This window comes from Danio rerio, chromosome 4 (assembly GCF_052040795.2).
Source record: "Danio rerio strain M-AB ecotype USA chromosome 4, GRCz13ab, whole genome shotgun sequence".
Taxonomy (NCBI): domain Eukaryota; kingdom Metazoa; phylum Chordata; class Actinopteri; order Cypriniformes; family Danionidae; genus Danio; species Danio rerio.
In genome coordinates this window covers 46,647,179-46,667,500 of record NC_141024.2, presented here as the reverse complement: position 1 = coordinate 46,667,500, position 20,322 = coordinate 46,647,179, and the positions used below count along the sequence as shown (strand labels likewise).

The 20,322-nt window shown below is 37.7% G+C and overlaps 2 protein-coding genes and 1 long non-coding RNA gene across 3 annotated transcripts in view; 2 read left to right on the top strand and 1 right to left on the bottom strand.

Annotated features, from left to right (window-relative positions):
- LOC148681951 (uncharacterized) overlaps positions 1-1,840 on the bottom strand; it is a 2,584-nt gene extending 744 nt beyond the window's left edge. Inside the window, exons 1-5 of the long non-coding RNA XR_015942917.1 lie at positions 1,033-1,840; positions 781-949; positions 445-697; positions 193-361; positions 1-109 (exon numbers count right to left, since the gene is read on the bottom strand). The exon at positions 1-109 is cut by the window's left edge and continues 744 nt beyond it. This is a non-coding gene — a long non-coding RNA (uncharacterized LOC148681951). The remainder of the gene's footprint in view (positions 110-192; positions 362-444; positions 698-780; positions 950-1,032) is intronic.
- The window catches only part of LOC148681950 (uncharacterized), an 8,929-nt gene extending 5,553 nt beyond the window's left edge, over positions 1-3,376 (top strand). Inside the window, exon 3 of the mRNA XM_088650379.1 lies at positions 1-3,376. This exon is cut by the window's left edge and continues 71 nt beyond it. Coding sequence (XP_088506505.1) covers positions 1-1,230 — 1,230 coding nt within the window. The 3' untranslated portion in view covers positions 1,231-3,376.
- Positions 1-20,322, top strand: part of LOC148681932 (uncharacterized) — a 398,953-nt gene that overhangs the window by 45,606 nt on the left and 333,025 nt on the right. The gene's annotated exons all lie outside the window — the stretch shown is intronic.

Genomic DNA, 20,322 nt, shown 5'->3' with positions numbered 1-20,322 from the left:
CAGACTGATGGTATTTTGAAAAGGAGAGACAAGAATCGTTTCACCTGCACTCAGTGTGGAAGGAATTTTGGAAGAAAAGGCGATCTTAAGCTTCACATGAGGATCCACACTGGAGAGAAACCGTTCACATGCACTCAGTGTGGGAAGAGTTTCAGCAAATCATCATCCCTTAATCACCACATGAGGATCCACACTGGGGAGAAACCATTCACATGCACTCAGTGTGGGAGGAGTTTCAGCCAATCATCATACCTTAATAAACACATGATGATCCACACTGGAGAGAAACCATTCACTTGCACTCAGTGTGGGAAAAGTTTTAGGCAATCATCATCCCTTAATTACCACATGATGATCCACACTGGAGAGAAACCATTCACATGCTCCCAGTGTGTGAAGAGTTTCAGTTGCTCATCTCACCTTAATAAACACATGATGATCCACACTGGAGAGAAACCATTCTCATGCACTCAGTGTGGGAAGAGTTTCAGACACTCATTATTTCTTAAACAACACATGATGATCCACACTGGAGAGAAACCATTCACATGCACTCAGTGTGGGAAGAGTTTCAGCCAATCATCATCCCTTAATCACCACATGAGGATCCACACTGGAGAGAAACCATTCACATGCACTCAGTGTGGGAAGAGTTTCATACAATCATCACAACTTAACCGACACATCATGATCCACACTGGAGAGAAACCATTCACATGCACTCAGTGTGGGAAGAGTTTCAGCCAATCATCAAACTTTAATCTACACATGATGATCCACACTGGAGAGAAACCATACACATGCACTCACTGTGGGAAGAGTTTCAGCAAATCGACATCCCTTAATGAACACATGACTATCCACTCTGGAGAGAAACCATTCACATGCACTCAGTGTAGGAAGAGTTTCAGTTGCTCATCTCACCTTAATCACCACATGAGGATCCACACTGGAGAGAAACCATTCACATGCACTCAGTGTGGAAATCGCTTCAGCCGATCATCAAACCTTAATCAACACATGATGATCCACACTGGAGAGAAACCATTCACTTGCACTCAGTGTGGGAAGAGTTTCAGCCAATCATCATCCCTTAATCACCACATGAGGATCCACACTGGAGAGAAACCATTTACATGCACTCAGTGTGGGAAGAGTTTCATACAATCATCACAACTTAACCGACACATGAGGATCCACACTGGAGAGAAACCATTTACTTGCACCTAAGCCACGGTTACACTGGACCTTTCTCCCCATAGACTTCCATTCATATGCACGCAAATCCGTCAGACTGTAAACGAAAGTTTGTGTATCAAGTTTTGCAGTTCACTGCGTTGCAGAGTTCAAGCTTGGTAAACTCTGACCTGCGAAATCGCATTACTTGACTGTGTGAGACCAATCGAAGATCAAAACATGACCTCTCTGGACAATCGCTCACTTTTTTTAATGTCTAATCATCTTGTTTAATCCCGCCCCTTTTCGCAGCGCCATACAACAAAATGTTGCATGCTCAAACTCTAGTGTGACCGCAGCTTCAGTGTGGGATGAGTTTCAGCAGCTCATCAGAAATTGACCTGTTAAGCTTTTGGGCTATTTTGGGTATTTCCGCCTTAATTTGGCCTTCCGATTTAAAAAGCTTTCCATAACCACATGCATAGGAATAAATACAAAAGTTTGGTATAATTTTAAAAGAAATCCTTTGAAATTTCATAAAATACTGTTTTATATAAACTGAAGTTAAAAAATGTGCAACTCAGGCCTTGAGTGCTCCATCAAAATTCCATTTTTTTCCAGCAGGTGTCAGTAAACACAAGAAAAATACATTTCTCCCTATAATAATGCATGCAAGAGTTATTCTATTCCAACTGGAAGAAGGTAACATGTAAAAAAAAAAGTATTTCCCCCTACCTAAATTTAAAGTCTCACCACACCCACATAAAGTACAATAAATGCTATATCTTGATGTCATTTTAAAGAAAACCCTTTGAAATGACAAAAAACACTGCTGTTAAATGCTAACTATTATTATATATGTTTTCTGTCCTATGATGAACCACCTCAACACAAACAGCTTTGTTTTTTTTTGTTTTAAAGCAAGTCTTAGTGCATAACTCAGGCCCTGTGTGCTCTATCAAACTGAGGACAGTTTTTGTTTGTTACCAGCATATGTCAGGACGCACGAGAAAAAATTATTTTGTCTTAATCATGTAGTATGCAAGAATCATTTTAGTTTAACCGAAGGGTGGGAAAAAACAACACAAGTTTCCTACCTGTCAAAAGTGAAAAACAAGATATTACAAGGGTTATTATCACAAAAATCATAATTTTACTTTTTCATAACCACATCAAAATCATAACACTATATCAAAAAAGCAAATGGCACAGTAGTACTTTTTTCCATTTTATTTTTCAATGTCCAAACGGCCTTCACACATTAAATGTAAAATAAATAATGTACAAATATATATAAACTGCAATTATATATAAATAGATATTTTAGAAAAGTAATGTGCAAAGTCTAACAAAAGATTTTGAAAAATGACTAGTATAAAAAAAGGGTCATTTTGTAAATACGTTATCGTATTTTCTTGAATTTTGGAATTTCATGACCCAAATTTGTTGCATTTGGCACTTACAAGACATAGCAGGGGATTACTCATTCACACAAGAACAGAAAAAGCTGAAAATGGACTAATTTTGTTGCAAAGAACCTAAGGTAAAGGATGATGTAGCTTGTTTGGCTATCTGGAGCAGCGCACGGAGCAAATAGACAATAATTGCCCTTGTATGTTTATAAAATAGGAGTTCATACCTTATGATTTATTCAAAGACTGTTGGACAAGTGACTGTAAATTGTTGTGGAAAAAATATTCTGGTCTGCTAAATATTCAACGCGTAGCTGTGCATTTATACTTCTGCGTGCTGTCTCTGTTGGTCTGCATTAAGGCCCGGTTTACACTAATGCGGTTTAGTTTGAAAACGCATAAGTTTTGCTACGGTTACGCCATCCGTCCACACTACACTACTTCTCACGAATTCTGAAACGCTGCTGCTCCGTCTCAGTGTGGATGATGGAAAACGGAGACATCTGAAAACGGAGGCGGGGCTGCAAACGTTCGCCTCTCTGATTGGGGCTTTTCCTGAATATTAAGTAGCCTACAAACAGTTTAGTCTCTCATCCTCTTCTTGTAAGTTCAGACTTCGCAAGTTTGATCAAGGCTGCATCTCTTCTTCTCAGTTTGATATGGAAAAGCAGACTATACCGAGGACATGGGTAAATCTTCAAAGGGAACAGTGTACTTTATAACTTCATTCACATCACCCTGGCTACATTGTTTCACTTTCTCAACAATAAAATGTAAACATGATTTAAGGAACTGTCTATCTTCATTTTAATATTAGCAACTTAACAGACAGCAGAAATGTTGAGGCGTCGTGCTGCATAATGAGCATCATCTTCACTGTGTGGATATTTATAACAAAACGGAGCCTATAACATTACTGCCTCCTTTCAATTTCAGTGAAAATACGAAACATACCCTCTCTTTTGCTGAATATCAGTTTTAATAATCGACAATGGCCATTATTAAGTTTATACATTATAGAAAATAAAGGCAAGTGATCAGTCAATATACAGAATTGGCTATGTGGTTACATTAATCATTAACTTATCTTTGCGCTCAGCCAAAACACATTACCTGAGAACAAGTAATAGATTCCAATGACCAAAGTCAGGGAATATGTCGTTAGATAAAGACAACAAGATGAATGAAATATCCCGTTTAATAAATATAGTGAGATTAGATTCAGCGGGAGATGCTTGATGAGAAGTCCGGCTAGCACAGCTCTCATCTGGGTAGATGGGCTGCAGCGCTTGCCCGAGAGTGTGTGTGCGGTCACGTGAAGTGCGTTTTCAGCGTTTTGGTGTGGACGGAGAGCTGTTCAGAATCGCTGGGTAAAACGCGAGTGTGGACGCGTATCGTTTTCATTCTAAAACGCCGTTTTAAAACTAAAACGCACTAGTGTAAATGGGGCCTAACACTCCCGAAACGCTAGTTGGCAGTGAGGTGTAAATGTTCCTCAGTGTCGAGTTTCTTCGCTAGTGCTTTGTTTTTCCTGAACACTTCTTGAATGTAAAAGTGACTTAAACTAGCTCTTTTTGAAGCAGAAACCGGCGTACGTGCAACAACTTTACTATGAGGTAATATTGGAGGAAAACTGAAGAAAATCTTACATACACATTATATACTCACATTAAATCTCTTCATATCTTGTTTAGGAACATATAAATCATGGACTAATAGACTAATACACGAATACATTGATTGTGTTCATTAGAAAAAAAGTTTTGACTAGTAACTGATTAATCAATCTTTTTCTCGTTATGTGATATGTTATACTAACTAAAGTTCTTCTTTTATTATGGGGTCATGTACTGGAACATCTAGTTTAAAGTTCTGCTGACAAGGGAAATTGGCTGCAAGATATTGCAAGAGGGGGGGCCTTGGTCCAGACTTCCTCTCTACCAAAAAAGATGTGCAGGGTCACAAGAAGGGTATGGTTGTCACGAGTTATGAAATATGTAAAAGGTGCAATTAACTTTACAAATCTTCTGTGCAGAAAGAGAATGGTGAAGGAGGAAATACCAAATATGCAGAGGAGCAGCCCGGAACTCACCCTCTTTACTCCTGCTGTCTATAAAACTGGGTTTTAGACACCGGGCAAGGGCAGAGTACCTGACTTAGTCCCGGTTAGCATTGTATAACTGTTAGACTATCTTGGTGTATGCCCAGAGCTCTGAACATCGAATTATTCATTTGTATTCAATAAATTACTAATCTTTTAAGCACTGAACCATTTCTCCTGAGTTTGAATTGAACACACATGGAATAGAGGAAGATATTCCAACAATTTGGTGACCTCCGACATGCAAACGGAGGGAGGAGGACAAAGTGGTCCAAGAGAGGTCGATCTGTCGTATCACTGGCATCAAAGGGGCGCCTGAAGATCATAAGGTAAGCAGAAAACCTGTTTTGTTATCAAATTTCTGCGATTGGCCTAATCTAAATTGTTTGATGTCATGTGATATGTAGGATTGCCGTAAGTAATAAACATTTGAATAATTCGATGAGTGTAAATGACCGGTTTGTAAATATTAGGGTAGTTTAGTATAGAGAGTGTGGTGCAGCCAGGAGAACTGCGAGTGTGGTGCAGCCAGGAGAACTGCGGCTTCGGGTATTATTAGGGTTTCGTCATATGGTTTTCACTAAGTAGATCAGAACATAAGTTGATACATTTTGACTGTTTTTGCTTGTTTGGTGAAAGGCTGTGCTCCTACACTGAATTGAATAGAATACCATCCTAGGGTGTGCTGTTCAGGTGACTGCTGTCTCTGCGAATACTGTGATTTTATCTGGGCAACGGCATTGACGAATGCTGAATTTTGGACTCTAAGGGCGGGAGTCCAGCGGACGAACCGACAGGTGGTCCCGAACAGTCCGGGTGCAAATCCCAACGTTTTAGTAGGTCCAAGCGTTAAAGACAGCTATAGGGTCAGATTGTAAATAATCTAAAAAATAGGGACAGTTTAGTCGCCAAGGTTGTGACTCTGAGTGGATGATTGGCTTCACTGAAGGTGTGACGCTGTAGAAGATACAGAAAAAAAAGTCAACTCTGTTAAGGTGTGGTCGAGTAGACAGACACAGGAAAACTTAACTGTGGAAGGCGAGTGTAAATATAAAAAGTGAATGTTTTATGGTGTCGTCTTCGTGATCAATACGTATATATCAATTGAGTAGTGTGCAAGTGTAAAATAGGGGGTTTTAAATAGGAGGTAAAAATTATCTGATTTTAATACTATTGCTAAAGCAGAAGCGGTATATTACATAATCGTAGATCAAACAAATAAGTAAAATAAAAAGAAGGGGGCTTAAAATAGGCCTGATTATTTTTGTTTATTTTTATTCTTATATTCTTGATTACCTGTTGATGTTTGTATTGTTGCATAAGAGATAAGAGCATTATTCTTATGTGTTTGGGGTGATAAGCAAAAGAACAGAAGAAGGGTTGGGTATTTTAGGATATATATTTTTCCTTCTATTATCTTTGTGGTCTTTATCAGGGTGACGGGGTGTCCGATAAGTGGGGTTTCGGCTGAATCTCCAGAGATAAATTGCCTGTGAGATAAAGAAAGTGAGGGTGCAGAATGGACGGGGAATTTGATAGAGAAATTAAACAATTTGGGGTGAGTGGACAAGCCGATTTAAAAACACAATGGGGAGCAATGGTAAATCAAGTAATGAGTGGGACAGAAAAAAAGAAAAGACAAAATCTAAAGAAGACATCAGAAGAAATCTATGTCACACTTAAGTGTGAACATGGTTGGGCAGATGATTCAAAAATACAACTAGCCAAAGTAATGAGAAGCAAAGAATCTGAATCCCACAAGCAAATGAAAGAACATAGAGAAACTAAGCCAAAGGGATTGGCTGGTGAGAGGAAGTGGAAAAAGACAGACGACCGATTAACTAGTAGCTTTGTGATGTGGCATAATCTAGCTCTGGCGGCTACAGCCCTAGAGAAGCTGACAGAAAGAGAAAAGGGAAGCGAACAGAATGACAGTCAGAATATTACTGAATGTAAAGGGGAAGTCAGCACAGAAAGGGTGGGTGGGATTTACCCAGTGTTGGAGAAAGAATTAAAACCCACAGCTCCACCTGCTTACCAAGCAATGATGTATGGTATATCAGGAACAGTTGATGTGCAGAGGATAGGGAAAGAAACAGAATACCCAGAACAATCTGAACAGGGTCAATTATATGAGAGAACAAGAGAAGGGAAAATGATTAGAACTGACAAAAGGAAGGAAGAAGTCAGCCAGAAAGAGAAAATGAGGATTAAGAAAAGCAGTGACATAGAATGTAAAAGAAAAGCAACTCAGGCAGGGAGGGGTTTGATTTTGTCTGGATCTAACACTCATCTGTTGACAGTTGAAGAAGACGCTGAGTTGAGAGAAAGAAGGGAGAGTGGAATAAATCATGAAGGAGAGTGTGAAGGATGCAGTGCAGACGCAGAGCAGGCCAGATGGATGGATCAGGAACTGGGTGCAGCCACAAAATCCATAAAAAATGTAAGAAGGGAACTGAAACACAATGAAGAGGTAATAGCACACAGAACTAGACAACAAACTAAAAAAGTGAACGTAACAGACCACGAAAGGTAGGAAGAAAAGGTTGGGGTGAGAGAGAATAGGAAAGAAAGAGATGATGAAAATGCAGGAAGTGATGAGGAAATAGGTGAGACATCAGGAATGGGGAAATCTCTAATGGCTCCACTGTTAACAAAAAACGGTAGGGAAGAATACCAGCCATGGTCATTTACTGATATGCATGCCATTATGGAAAAATTACCTCATATCACTGAAGGGGGAGGCAACTGGCTGTCTAAAATAATGTCTCTTACACAGGGATACCGCCTAGCAATAGGTGATGTCAGATCCCTGTTGGGGCAGGTAATCTCTAATGGGGAATTGAGACAATTTGAACAGGAAGGGGGTACAGATAAATTTCAATCAAGCACTCCTTTTGGCAATGTGGCAACTGTTTAGGGGGGAGTGATGAGAAAAAAGTTTCCAGCACCGCCTGGTGCGACACATAACATAAGATTCACCCCTAAGGCAGATGAAACCCCAGCAGCATTCTTAATGAGGTGTAAGCAGGAGTGGGAAGCCCAAACTGGGACACATCCGCATGCAAACCAACTTCATGAAGGGGTGTTCAGAACTGCTGTGTTGGAGGGTACTCCGAGCTGTGTTAAAACGGCCCTAAAGTCTTACCCTGACATACCAGGAAGTGGCTCAGCCACCTGGGAAAGGCACTTAATTCATCATATGAATATAGCTAAAGATCAAACTGATGCAAGCCAGTCTGAGGTTGAGGAGTTAAAAAACCAATTAATCAAAATGCAGGTGAATAAAGCCAGACAGGAAGTGAATGATCAAAAAAGAAAAAAGGATAAAGAGACAGGTAAACAATTGGTGCAGTCACCTGAGCCTGAGCCATCTTACATGGCACCTGTATATAACCAACCACCCAAACGCCAACGTCAGGTTCGAGGACTAAATAGGGGAGGCATGGGGGTACAATGGGGTCCCGGGGTTTACAGAGGGCGTAGGCGTGGAGAGGGCTGTTTCCGGTGTGGGCTGCAAAGTCATCGGGCCGCGACTGTTTAGCTCCGGTTCCACCTGGACCCCAAGTGCAATGCTTTACGTGCAACCAGTGGGGGCACATTTCAACAAGATGTCTCCGAGGACAGAACCCGCAAACACAAAGATCAGGAGCACAAGGAGGCCAAGGCTTTGCAGCACCACACGCAGGGCTAGCCCCAAACCCGGGTGTACAAAACCCAGGGCAGAGTGTGACACAATACCCACTCTGGGGAGGACATGAACTATACTGAGGAGGCCCACAGGGAGACCCGAGCGTGGCTAAGGCGGAGCCAATGCTATCAATGGAGGTTAACAAAGACCGTCTGAACTTTTTGGTCGACACAGGTGCTACCTATTCAACACTGAGTAGCCCTGTCGACCAGGACTTGATTTCACGAAAAACTGTGGAAGTAATGGGTTTCTCTGGAGAATGTGAAAGACTGCCTTTAACTGAACCAATACCAGTATCTGTGGCTGGACAGCAATTAAAACATCAATTTCTGTTATCTGACAGAGCGCCTACGAACTTACTGGGCAGAGACTTGTTGATAAACCTTGGTGCATCCATTTTATGCTGTGCTGATGGTGTCATTGTGAGATTTCCGACAGGAATGACTTTGAACTGCTCACTGGGTACCCCTAGCCTGGGAGGACAATGGTTGCTGTCGGCAATACGAGAGCCTGAAGGAGCTGACATTTACTGGGGTGAGCTGGAACCAGAAACCATGCCAGGAGAGGGTCTGATCTCGCTCTATGCTCAATGGAGACCCTGGGTAACCCATTGTACACCATACATGACTCTATTTTATAATCGAAATCAGACTGAATGGTATCAAGAGACTTTTGAAAACAAATTAGAAGGGTGTGGTTGGAAAATGAATTCTAACGGAATTTTGATAGGAAAAGAAGGGGTGGTGGGGGCAATTGACCTCACTCCTGAACAAAACGAATGGTACATGAGGGGGCAAGAAGCCGAACTACATGTCACATTGGCCGTACATCCTGAGTACCAAGCGAAGGATTTAGGGCCAATGACGAGAAGATTGTCTAAATCAGTGGTTCCCAACCTGGGGTCCGTGCCCCCCTAAGGGGGGCGCCAGAGTTCACAGGGGGGGCGGGGGAGAGGATAATTGAGGTAGAAAAAGGCATAAAAGTGCTCCACTATTATAAAGGGCTTTGCAATTAATCGAAAATCCGATTTAGATTTCGGTTTCAAACGATTATAAAAAAGCATTAATCGAGATAAATGATTATTGCATCATATTTTGCCACGTTCCAGTTGTACACGTGTTGCTCTTAAAAGCGCGAAAGAGCGCGTGCTTGTGTGTGTGTGCAGCACGATCACGCAGTCAGAAGCATGCGGCCGGTCAGCATTCGCTCTCATTCACACACTGAAACGAGCAGAGGAGCGCAGACATCTAAAGTCATCTTAACGTGAGCGCTTTAATGGTCAAATAGGTGTCAAAACGCGGTGTTTAGTGATTATTTACATTAACCCTCATTTGTGTAATAAACAAACGAGTTGAGGATCAAACAACGTGAAAGAGAAACCATTAAAGAGACAGCGCGAAATATTCCTGCTGCCGCCTGTTTTTAACATTATTAAACAAACATAACGAGAAAACCCTCGCTGCTCTTGACTGAAGGACTGCTGTAGCTAAAGTGTTTTTCTTACAGTGAAGATGATTAAAGCACAGTTTGTTTCATATTTTTATTCTATTGTATTGATTTCTCTTTCCTTTGCAGGGTGGAAAATAACTGTATGCATACAGTTGAAGTCAGAATTATTAGCCCTCTTGAATATTAGCAAACCTTTTCCTGCCCAATTTCTGTTTCATGGAAAGAATATTTTATTAACTTATTTCTGAACATAATAGTTTTGATATCTCATTTCTAATTACTGATTTCTTTTTGTCTTTGCTATAATGACAGCACACATAATATTTTACTAGATATTTTTTCAAAATACAAGCATTCAGATTAAAGTGCAGTTTAAAGGCTTAATTAGAGTAATAAGGCAAGTCATTATAACGGTAGTTTATTCTGCAGACAATCAAAAATATATCTTGCTTTATTCTAGCTAAAATAAAACAAATAGAAGAAAAAATATTGTAGGAAATACTGTTTAAATTCCTTGCTCTGTTAAACTTAATTTGGGAAATATTTATTAAAAAATAAATAAATCTCAGGAGCGCTAATAATTTTTACTTTAACTGGCAATCGTTTTGAATAATCGTGATTACAATTATGACCAAAATAATCAAGATTATGATTTTTCCCAAAATCGAGCAGCCCTACTATTATATATGTATTTTTAAGTACCAAAAAAAATAATCTAAACACATGCTTAAAATTCCAACATAATAGTGAAAATAATTAAAATAAATAACTTTAAATAAATATTTAAATTTTGCTCACTCGCGCAATCTGCTTGTCAACGTGTCGTAAAGGCAAAATCAAAACAAAAATGGCAGACAAACGTAAATGCATTGATTCTTCAGAGGCGAAGAAAAAGATTAGACAGTATGACAAAGCCTACCTAAATTTTGCTTTTATTGAAGGCCAAGACAAAAAGAAGGTCCTACTATGCCATGATCCTGCAGTGTACCTCCCAAACTGCTATGTAAGGGAGATAGCGAGAGTGGCAGCTGTACTGAAAAAATCTCACTTGCCATCTCATCCAGACCAGCAAATGCAACCAAGTCCTGTGAAAGAAATAAAATAAAAGGTATGTAATCATAATTCTCCCATCTGGGTATTTGAATTGTAATATGATTCCATCTGCCGGCTCAACAAGTGCAGATATATATATCTGGTGATCCTCTATTGCCTTTTTAAAGAGTACAGAGTACTTTAGTTATATACACAGAAAACAGTAATTGTTTAGATACATCAAAGTTAAACATACTTTTCTACGTCGCATTTCGCACTCTTGCATTTGCTGTCTCCTTCTTTCCTGATGCATTTGAAAATGTAAAAATGAAAAGCTGAGCCACCGGTTAGTATTTAGATGAATATTAAAATGTTAATTGATTGTACAGCTGCAGTCAAAATTATTAGCCAATATCACATTATTACATAACAAAGGGGCTAATAATTTTGACTTCAACTGTATACATTAGAATAATAAATGCTTTGATGATACTTACCCTTGCTCGATCTTTTTCCAAAGACAGATTGTACTCTCTATCTTGTTCTTGCCTTAGTGCCCTCCATGCCCTCAAGTCCTGCACAAATGTATTATTTGCAAAAAAAAAAAAAAAAGTGTATTAATTACAACATATAATATTGTTTTTAAAGATCTTTTACTGTTCTTAAGCCAGATTATTACCCAGGCAGATACTGTGTGCTTTGGATTTATTTTAATATAACTTTTAAATCTACTGCAAACCTAATCAACTTACTTAGATTTACTTATAATTTTTAAAAGCCTTAATTATTTTAAAACATAATGGCAAACAATTACTTTATCACCAGCCAGCTCCAAAAAAAAAAAAACGCTGTTCACACAGGTGAGGACGTTACGGAAATTTTCCGGAAAAGAGCATTCACACATCCATTCCAAAATACCGGTAAATTCTGAAATCATTTACCACAAATGAGCTTTAAACGGCTGCGCTTGTGTTTGTAAACATTTTACTAAATTACAAACTCTGTGGATGATCAATATTGTGAACAACTTTCGCAGGATCACTTTCTCATGTCGAGATGTTCATAATATGTGCGTGTGCAGGCGCTCACAGGCTGTTTCACAGGCACACGCAAAGCTTGAAGGTAAACAAACAACGGCTTATCATAAGCATCTCATCGATGATTATTTACACAATTGGCATTAAGAAGAACATATAAACGTGATCTGACTAACTTCTAGCAGCTAAATGTGTCTGGAAAAATATTTAAAGGCTTTTATTCTCACAAACCGCGCGGGCGTAAATGCGTCTGACTGTTGTGATTGGCTAAAGCAGACGTCTCACGTCAGCACGTTCTAGACGTGCACGCGCTTATTACGGCAATCTTCCTTCTGCATTCACACAGCGCAGCATTCCGGCAAATTGCCGGTAATGTTACAACTTCTCTTTCCGGAAAATAGCCAGAACGAATCTACCGGTATTTTCAAAAAGGACCTGTTCACACATACAACCTTTCTGGAAAATTGCCGGCAATTTTTCAGAAAGGTCTGTATGTGTGAAAGGGGCTATTGTCATCCTCAGGTAAAGCTTCTTCATCAGCTGGCTCCAGAACCTGAAAACAATAAGGGGACATCATGTTGAATGCAGAAACATTTTCACATGTAAATCATACTATAATTGCTTTTAGAATATTAAAACACAGTAATCGAAAAGCAATCGAAAAATTTACATTGTCAGCATCAAATAAATTTACCTCAGCAGCTGGCTCCAAAACCTGAAAAAGTACCCCAAAAACGTAACTAGGAATACTGTCTTGCATGCACAAAAACTGTAATTGATCGTTTTCAGTATCCTAAACTTGAACAATTGAGAAATTTACATACATTCAAATTTGTCTATATAGACCTGTTAAACCAACTGTCCATCTGGTTATTTAAAAGAAATGACTAAATATTTATACCTTGAGTCGTATATACACTGCCGATCTTGAATGCCTTAGCTCCTGGCAGGCCTTAATTGTGGCAGGGCAAATTGTGGAAAGCTGTAATGGGATAATTTCTCTGTGCCTGTTAATTCGGCAAAGAGTAAATTCTCTGTCCTGCAGTTGTGGGAATTCATCTCTTATTGTTTTCATGAATTCGTCCTCTGCCATTGTCCAAGCCACAACCAATACTTTCTGTGTTACCCCAGCTGCAAATGATGGAAAAAATGTTTAGCAAAAAAATGATTAACAGTTGTTTTGTATGTCCTGCACACTAACTGAATCTGGTATAGTTAAACTAACTTTGTCCTATTTTCAATTATTTGTTAAAGAGCTGTGTGCTCCTCCGATTCCTTATAAACAAGGTCATGTGACAGATTCAATGTCTTGTAATTAAATGTAAAATGTGTATATATATATATATATATATATATATATATATATATATATATATATATACATTCATATATATATATATATATATATATATATATATATATATATATATATATATATATATTGTGACGAGCTGAAAGCGGTCACTTAATGTCCACATGGGGGTGATTTATTTAAAAAAAACGCATCTCAATCGTGGGAAAAGAATAAAAGAAGGAAGTGTTTGTTCACTAAGAAGAGAGCATGCGGAGCTTTGGCTAGGAGCTCAGGCAATGATGGCTCGGGCTGAAATGAATCGTCTGGCTGAGAGACAATGTGTTTGTTTGGTTAACTCCTGTAATCTTCAGACTGGTGAGCTGATCTAACTTTAATTTGTGACTAAAACAGACGACGATGCAGTACGTCGCAGTACGTCTACGGCACTTCTGCAACTCAACTATTTCTCTCCATGTATGGTTTATGAGGGAATGAGCAAAAGCATGCTCTCGAGTGAAATATCGAACTGTTTGAACAAACTGTGAGCATCTGAGTTACGAGAACCGAATGAATCATTGAATTGTTTAAACAAATTTTGAGCATCTGAGTTAATGAAACTGACTGAATCATTGAACTGTTTGACGAACTCTGAGCATCTCAGTTAGAATTGAATGAATCATTGAGCGGTTTGAACGAACTATGAGCATCTGAAGCTGTGTCCCAAATCGCATACTTATGCACTATTCTACGCCATTTTGTAGTATAAATAGTGTAAGTAGTGTGTTTACACTGAAAACTCTAAAAATCATAAGTGCACTTTAATTACCCGGATGATGCACTCATTTAGCCGCTAAAATGAAGTGTGTAATGATGGACACTTCACGCACTCAACGACCGCAGGTTTGCTTACGTAGCGGAGAAGGCGGAGCTATCAGGCACACGTTGAATAACTTTATTTATTTTGGTAGGTGAAAGCAAAATTCTCCTACGAGAGTGATTATAGCGCCTCCCGATGGTAAATGCGGCAATCCTCACGGCAGGTATTATCTGATAATTCAGTCGTTTATTTCACTGATTTGGCAACCGTCAAACGTCATCAGGGAAACGGTTTGAATTTCCGCTTAGTAAAAAAAAAGAGTAGTGTGCCATTTGGGACAACACTACATACGTATACTATCCTGTTGAGTGTGTAAGTGCATAAGTACATAGTGCATGAGTGCATAGTGTGCCATTTGGGACGCAGCTTGAGTTATTGAAACCGAGTGAATCATTGAACTGTTTGACGAACTTTAAACATCTCAGTTAGAACTGAATGAATCATTGACCTGTTTAAACAAACTGAGCATCTTGATCACTATAACTGAATGAATCATTGAATTGTTTAAACCAAGTGAATCATTGAATTGTTTGACCCGAGTGAATCATTGAAATGTTGAACCGACTGAATCATTGAACTGTTTAAATTGTTTATATTGAATTTCTGTATAACAGTAATGAATGTAAGGTACTAACAAATTGATGTGAATCAGTGGTTTAATCTTGTGCATGGATCAAGTTAATTCCAAGTCGACAGAGGTACCTCTTTATGTGGTTTACTATAATTATTATTATTTTGTTTTGTGCATTTGATTTGTTGAATTATTTAAATGCTTGTTGGAATGGGTTTGAAACTTTTTCTGTTGTAAAACATGTATATAGTGTTATTTTGAGGTTGTAAGGAGACCTAATTAAATAATAGTAGAATGCAATTTAAACTGGTTTAGTCTGATTTATTTTGTCTTTAGCTCTATAAGGGGTTACCAGGGTTATTGCACTGCTAGTGTATCCCATGTAGCACTGACTTTAAAAATTTTATTTTTTACTTATAAATATATAAGTTGGCACCCCTAACTAGTCAAATCGCTACAACATATTGTCTAAGATTTGTTTATATTTAATAAATAGTATATACATTTGTATATAAATTGACAGTTAATCATGTGTTTAACTAAAACACAATATGCATAATGCAGGGTGATATATAAAGAATACCTTTAAAATTCGAGAGCTCTGAAAACTAAATTTAAGTTCTAAAAATGTGAAAAACTTTAAGTACTCTTTGCATTGATAAATTACTCAAGGTTCCATCATGTTTTTTTTTTTTTTTTTTTTTTTTTTTTATAAATACAGCTTTTCAAACTTGTGGTATTCTTTTTGAACTACGATGTATTGGCTCAAGTTAGATGGATGGATGCCACATTTGTTTGAGTCTTTCCAAGAGGTAAGAGTGTGGTGCTTGTGAGGTTCTTTCTTGTGTGCATACGTTCATTAATTTAAATACACTATTACATTGACATATACAATTTGCTTTTATTATAGTTTATCTGATTGACTATAATGTGATAATGCTTAATTATGCTTAATGTTTTGGACAATAAGATTAATAATATATTAATGTATGTTTTTAGGTAACATTGGAATAGTTTAGTAAATAGTTTGTAATTATTTTTCTGTTTGTTTGTATGATAAATCTCAGATGCATATTACTAGACATGACAATTAAACCAGATGCTGACACTTGTGTTATGTGCATCTACAAGGAAAAGGACTAAAAAAAGTAATTGATAAATTGGTTCTTTATGTGTCTGGAATGAATTACTTCATGTAAGGCAGGGGTCACCAATCCTGGTCCTGGAGGGCCGGTGTCCCTACAGGGTTTTGCTCCAACTTTCCTCAACACACCTGCCTGGATGTTTCAAGTATACCAAGTAAGAGCTTGATTAGCTTGTTCAGGTGTGTTTGATTAGAGTTGGAGCTAAAATTTGCAGGACACCGGCCCTCCAGGAACAAGTTTGGTGACCACTGATGTAAGGTAAGTCTCAAACTTGATTCCTGGAGGGTCACGTCTCTCCTCCTATCAAACACAGCTGATCCATTAAATCAAAGTGTTAAGGTGCTTTCGACATGAAGCACAGCTGCAGCCTGTGTCCTGTGATCAACGAGATTAGCCGAGCGCAGGCGGATCGGAGTTGAAAAAGGAGCCGTCAAGTCAAGTTTGCTGCTTCAACATGGCAGATCACGTAGCTTTTGCATGCTTCATTGCAGTCGTACTGGAAGCTCTAGAAGTACCGTTATTATAAATGTGTAATTTTTGTTTACAAATAAAGAACGATTGACCAAGAAAAAAAAAGAATCCTATTTATTATAAAACAATTTATATTATTAAATTCATATACGTCATATAATTCATATAATTCAATACGTTTACTATTAATTAAAATAGTAAGTTACCCTTATGAAAATAAGACTATTTAATAACCCAGATAAAACCAACCCGATTGAATTGTTTTTAGCTTTCAAGGCCTATTTTAAGTTGATTATTAGCTGGTTGTTTCAGCTAGTCTCAGCCTGACATGCTATAGATCATGGGCCTGTTTCAGAAAGCAGATTAAGTTAAAACTCAGAGTAGTTTAACCCTGAAATGAGAGAAACTCTAGGTTTTCCGTTTCAAAATGGCAGGTTTGTTAAACTCGAGAAAGCAGGGTAGGTCAAGCCTGTTTCTAAAAGAGAGTTAACTTTAACTCAGAGTCAGTTACCGTGGTAACTTACTCTGTGAATCTAACCTGGTCCGGAGCAGGTTTTATTCTCTAAACTCTGAGTTTCTGTAGGTCTCCTCCCCTTTTTAAAGATGAAGCGGTATTTCTCGCATTAGTCTTACATTTCCACACACCTATTTTAGAGCTCATTTTGGAGATGCCCATAAAAAAGATTGATGGAAACGTCATGATTCACATAACTTTTGAAAATACGCATAATATAACGTGCATAACTGAGTAGGTTAAACCTTTATTTGATAAGATGCACATAAACTACGAAATGCACTTAACAAATTATAGTATGTACATTAAAAAATGGTTTGTTAGAGATGATGATGAAAATGTGTGTGAAAGGACAAACCAGCAGACTGAGCACACTGCAGAACATCTTAAATGGTGTTTTAGTCATTCTAAAATGCCTAAACTGTTTCAGTATTAGTGTATATTATTAATTACCTCCGAGCGTCTGGAGCGTGTCAAGATCTCCGCGTCTGGCTTCAAACGCCCCCACGTGTTAATTGTGTGTCAATTGTCTTCTGAGGCTCAGGAACATTAATTAAAAAAAAAATCATTGACGCAGCTTCTTCTACCGCAGTAAATTCTGTTTTTACTGTTGATATTTGTCGCAAGTTAATCAGGAAGTGACGATTGTGTTCTCTTCGACTCTTTGGATAAAAACGCTGCTTTATTTTTAGGCGTTATTCCAGTTTTGCACAAATTTATGTAATAGCCTATATTTTGATGGAAACACAGCTATTGCCTACATTTTTGTCACACACAGAACAAAGTCACGTACGAAGCTTGTCCTTTTTTTCCATAAATAATTAGCTTAACCTTCGACATGCACTGTTACTAGATTAATGGGATTATTATTCTGTCTAAAAATAATTTTATTACTGCTTACCTTCTTAATGTTATATCAACCTCTATCACTTGATCAATAAAAAGGCAGACACATAACCAATGCACTGTTAAATCTATTAAAACTGATAAAAGTGTATAAAAGTTTAGAAAAAAAGAATAAACTTCACACATTACATTACTTATTTTATTATACTTAAAATGTTTAAATACTTCAAATTAAAAATTACGCATTAACTTGGGCAGCTGTTTTCCCACGCTGTCTCTGTTTCACTGATGGTTGCTTCATTTTAAATATATACGCTCATATTTGCTATAACTTTGCATGAGCAGATCAAGTTCAGCTGGAGAAAGAAATGCTGATCTCTTTTTTTAAGATGTTGCCATAGTCACTCGTAATGTCTGCGCTACATTGATAATGCCTTTTTATAGTCATGGTGTGCGCGCTTAACTCTGAGTTGGTCTACTCAAAGTTGATTGACCCAACTCAGATCAGCTGTTCTGAAACCGAAAACTCTGAGTTTTTAATCTCTCGGTAAATCAACTCAGAGTTCAAGTTTAAACTCCGAGTTGTTTGAACCTCCTTACTGAAACAGGCCCCATATCAATGTGGTTATGTCATTAGCTCATGAACATTTCCTGCTTGATATCAAACTATTTCTTAACTGTAACAAGAAGCGATTCAATCATAACTTAATGTTAAAACAGATTTCATTACATTATTTATCAATATGTGACTCTTTTTGGATTCTCGGAAGCTATAAAAAATCAAAATGTAAAACAAAGTATGTTGAAGCCACTGTTTTTGTTTACATCCCTCAAAATAGACACTTGACTGGTAGGCAAAGACGCTTCAATAGAAAACTGAATGCTGCCCGTGCGGTCATCGGTAACATTTTGCACAATGTTTGTTTAAAAAGACTAAAGTTGATAAATCTGAATGATGAAGTGGTAAAAACAGACAAAGGCCATTATATGGACAGTAAATTGATTGGAATTAGTAACTATAGCCACGATAGTTTGACACCCATATTTCTGCTCTTTAGGCATGTTTTTACTTACGATTTTAGCTTTGCATGCAACATGCAGTTGTTTTAACGCAAGCTTTGATAAGTATATAACAAAGTGTTGCTTATACTTGAGACTAATATTAAAAAAGCTACACAGCAACCAAGTGCAATAAAATAGTAAAGTCACAAAGTCACTAAAATAAAATAGACCCCCACCCCACAACTCATTAAAAACAAAAATGATGAGTTTCAAGACATTTGTGGCTTTTGCAGCAACTGAATAATCTGCTCTTGTTGCCTTTCAATTTTCTTTAGCTCATCTGCAATTGTTCCCAAGTTGGCCAACATCTTTTTTTCAAAGGAACATCTGCGCCTCTCCTTTAGTCGCCTCCATCTCTCCAGGTCGGGCTTTATGAGGGACTCCAGTACAGCAGTCCTTCTCTCTGCATGCTCTTCAGAACGTTCAAAAAATTGTAAGGCTTGTGTTGATCTCTGTCTGGTGGATAGTTGTGTACTAGCAGAAGTCTCAGGGGACACATCCACAGAAGCACCTGCTGCTTGAGATTGAGAAATAATTGGAGGTTTGGATGGAGGTTGGATGCTTAGGGATGACGGATCCTCCAGACGCAGGGGAGTGGGGCAGATTGTTCCAGGTGGTGCAGTTCCAATCCCAGAGGACCCAAAGCATGTCAAATGTAAAATACAGTTTTTTAAATCTAAAGAAAAAAAAAATCATGTTTCTTGCTTAAAATTACTTTGTAGTACTCCCAGGTCTGCTTTCCATCCCCAGTTGTACAGCAGCAGTCCTTAATCCTTTTGTATGTCGTTCCCATGTTTGTTAGTTTTATTAGAATTTTATCACTGGATAACTTATACCCTTTTTGTGTAAATGCAGCTTGTATTCTTTTATAGAAAGCAGATTTGTTGCGGAAATACAGCTGTTGATAGGTTTTTGTTTGGTCCAGTAGCAGAAGTGTCATTTTGTGTTATTTCTGTAATAAATAAATAAATATATATATATATATATATATATATATATATATATATATATATATATATATATATATACATATATATATATATATATATATATATATATATATACATATATATATATATATATATATATATACATATATATATATATATATATATATATATATATATATATATATATATATATATATATATACATATACATATATATATAGCTGCTAGCAGCAATTACGGGGCCAAGCAGATTGCAGATACTCTTGCTTATTTTGGATATTTTAGGAAAAAAAATGTTAAACATTGCATAATTCATACAATTTAAAAATTGTGAAATTGTTGTTTAACGGAAAAGTTCTCTTGTGATTTGTGACATTTAGGACAACATTTCCTAATGCTAATATGGGTACCAATTGGTTCAACAGTAAGCACTGTACATGGGGTAGGGGGCTCTTGATGATTTAGGGACCTTGTCCCGGTGGAAAGACTTCTTGTTGAATAAATTCTATTGATTGTGGTGGAAGTGGTTGAGAGCTTTTTAACATCATGGATTTTCCTTGTTATAAGATTGGTAAAAGTGTAAGATTTACCAAGCTCAAGTTGGGAGATGTACTTCTCCCCAGAGTGTGATTAAGATCTGTCCAGATGTATCTTGGATGGAACAGTCTTGGATTTCATAGTGTTCTTTCCAGAT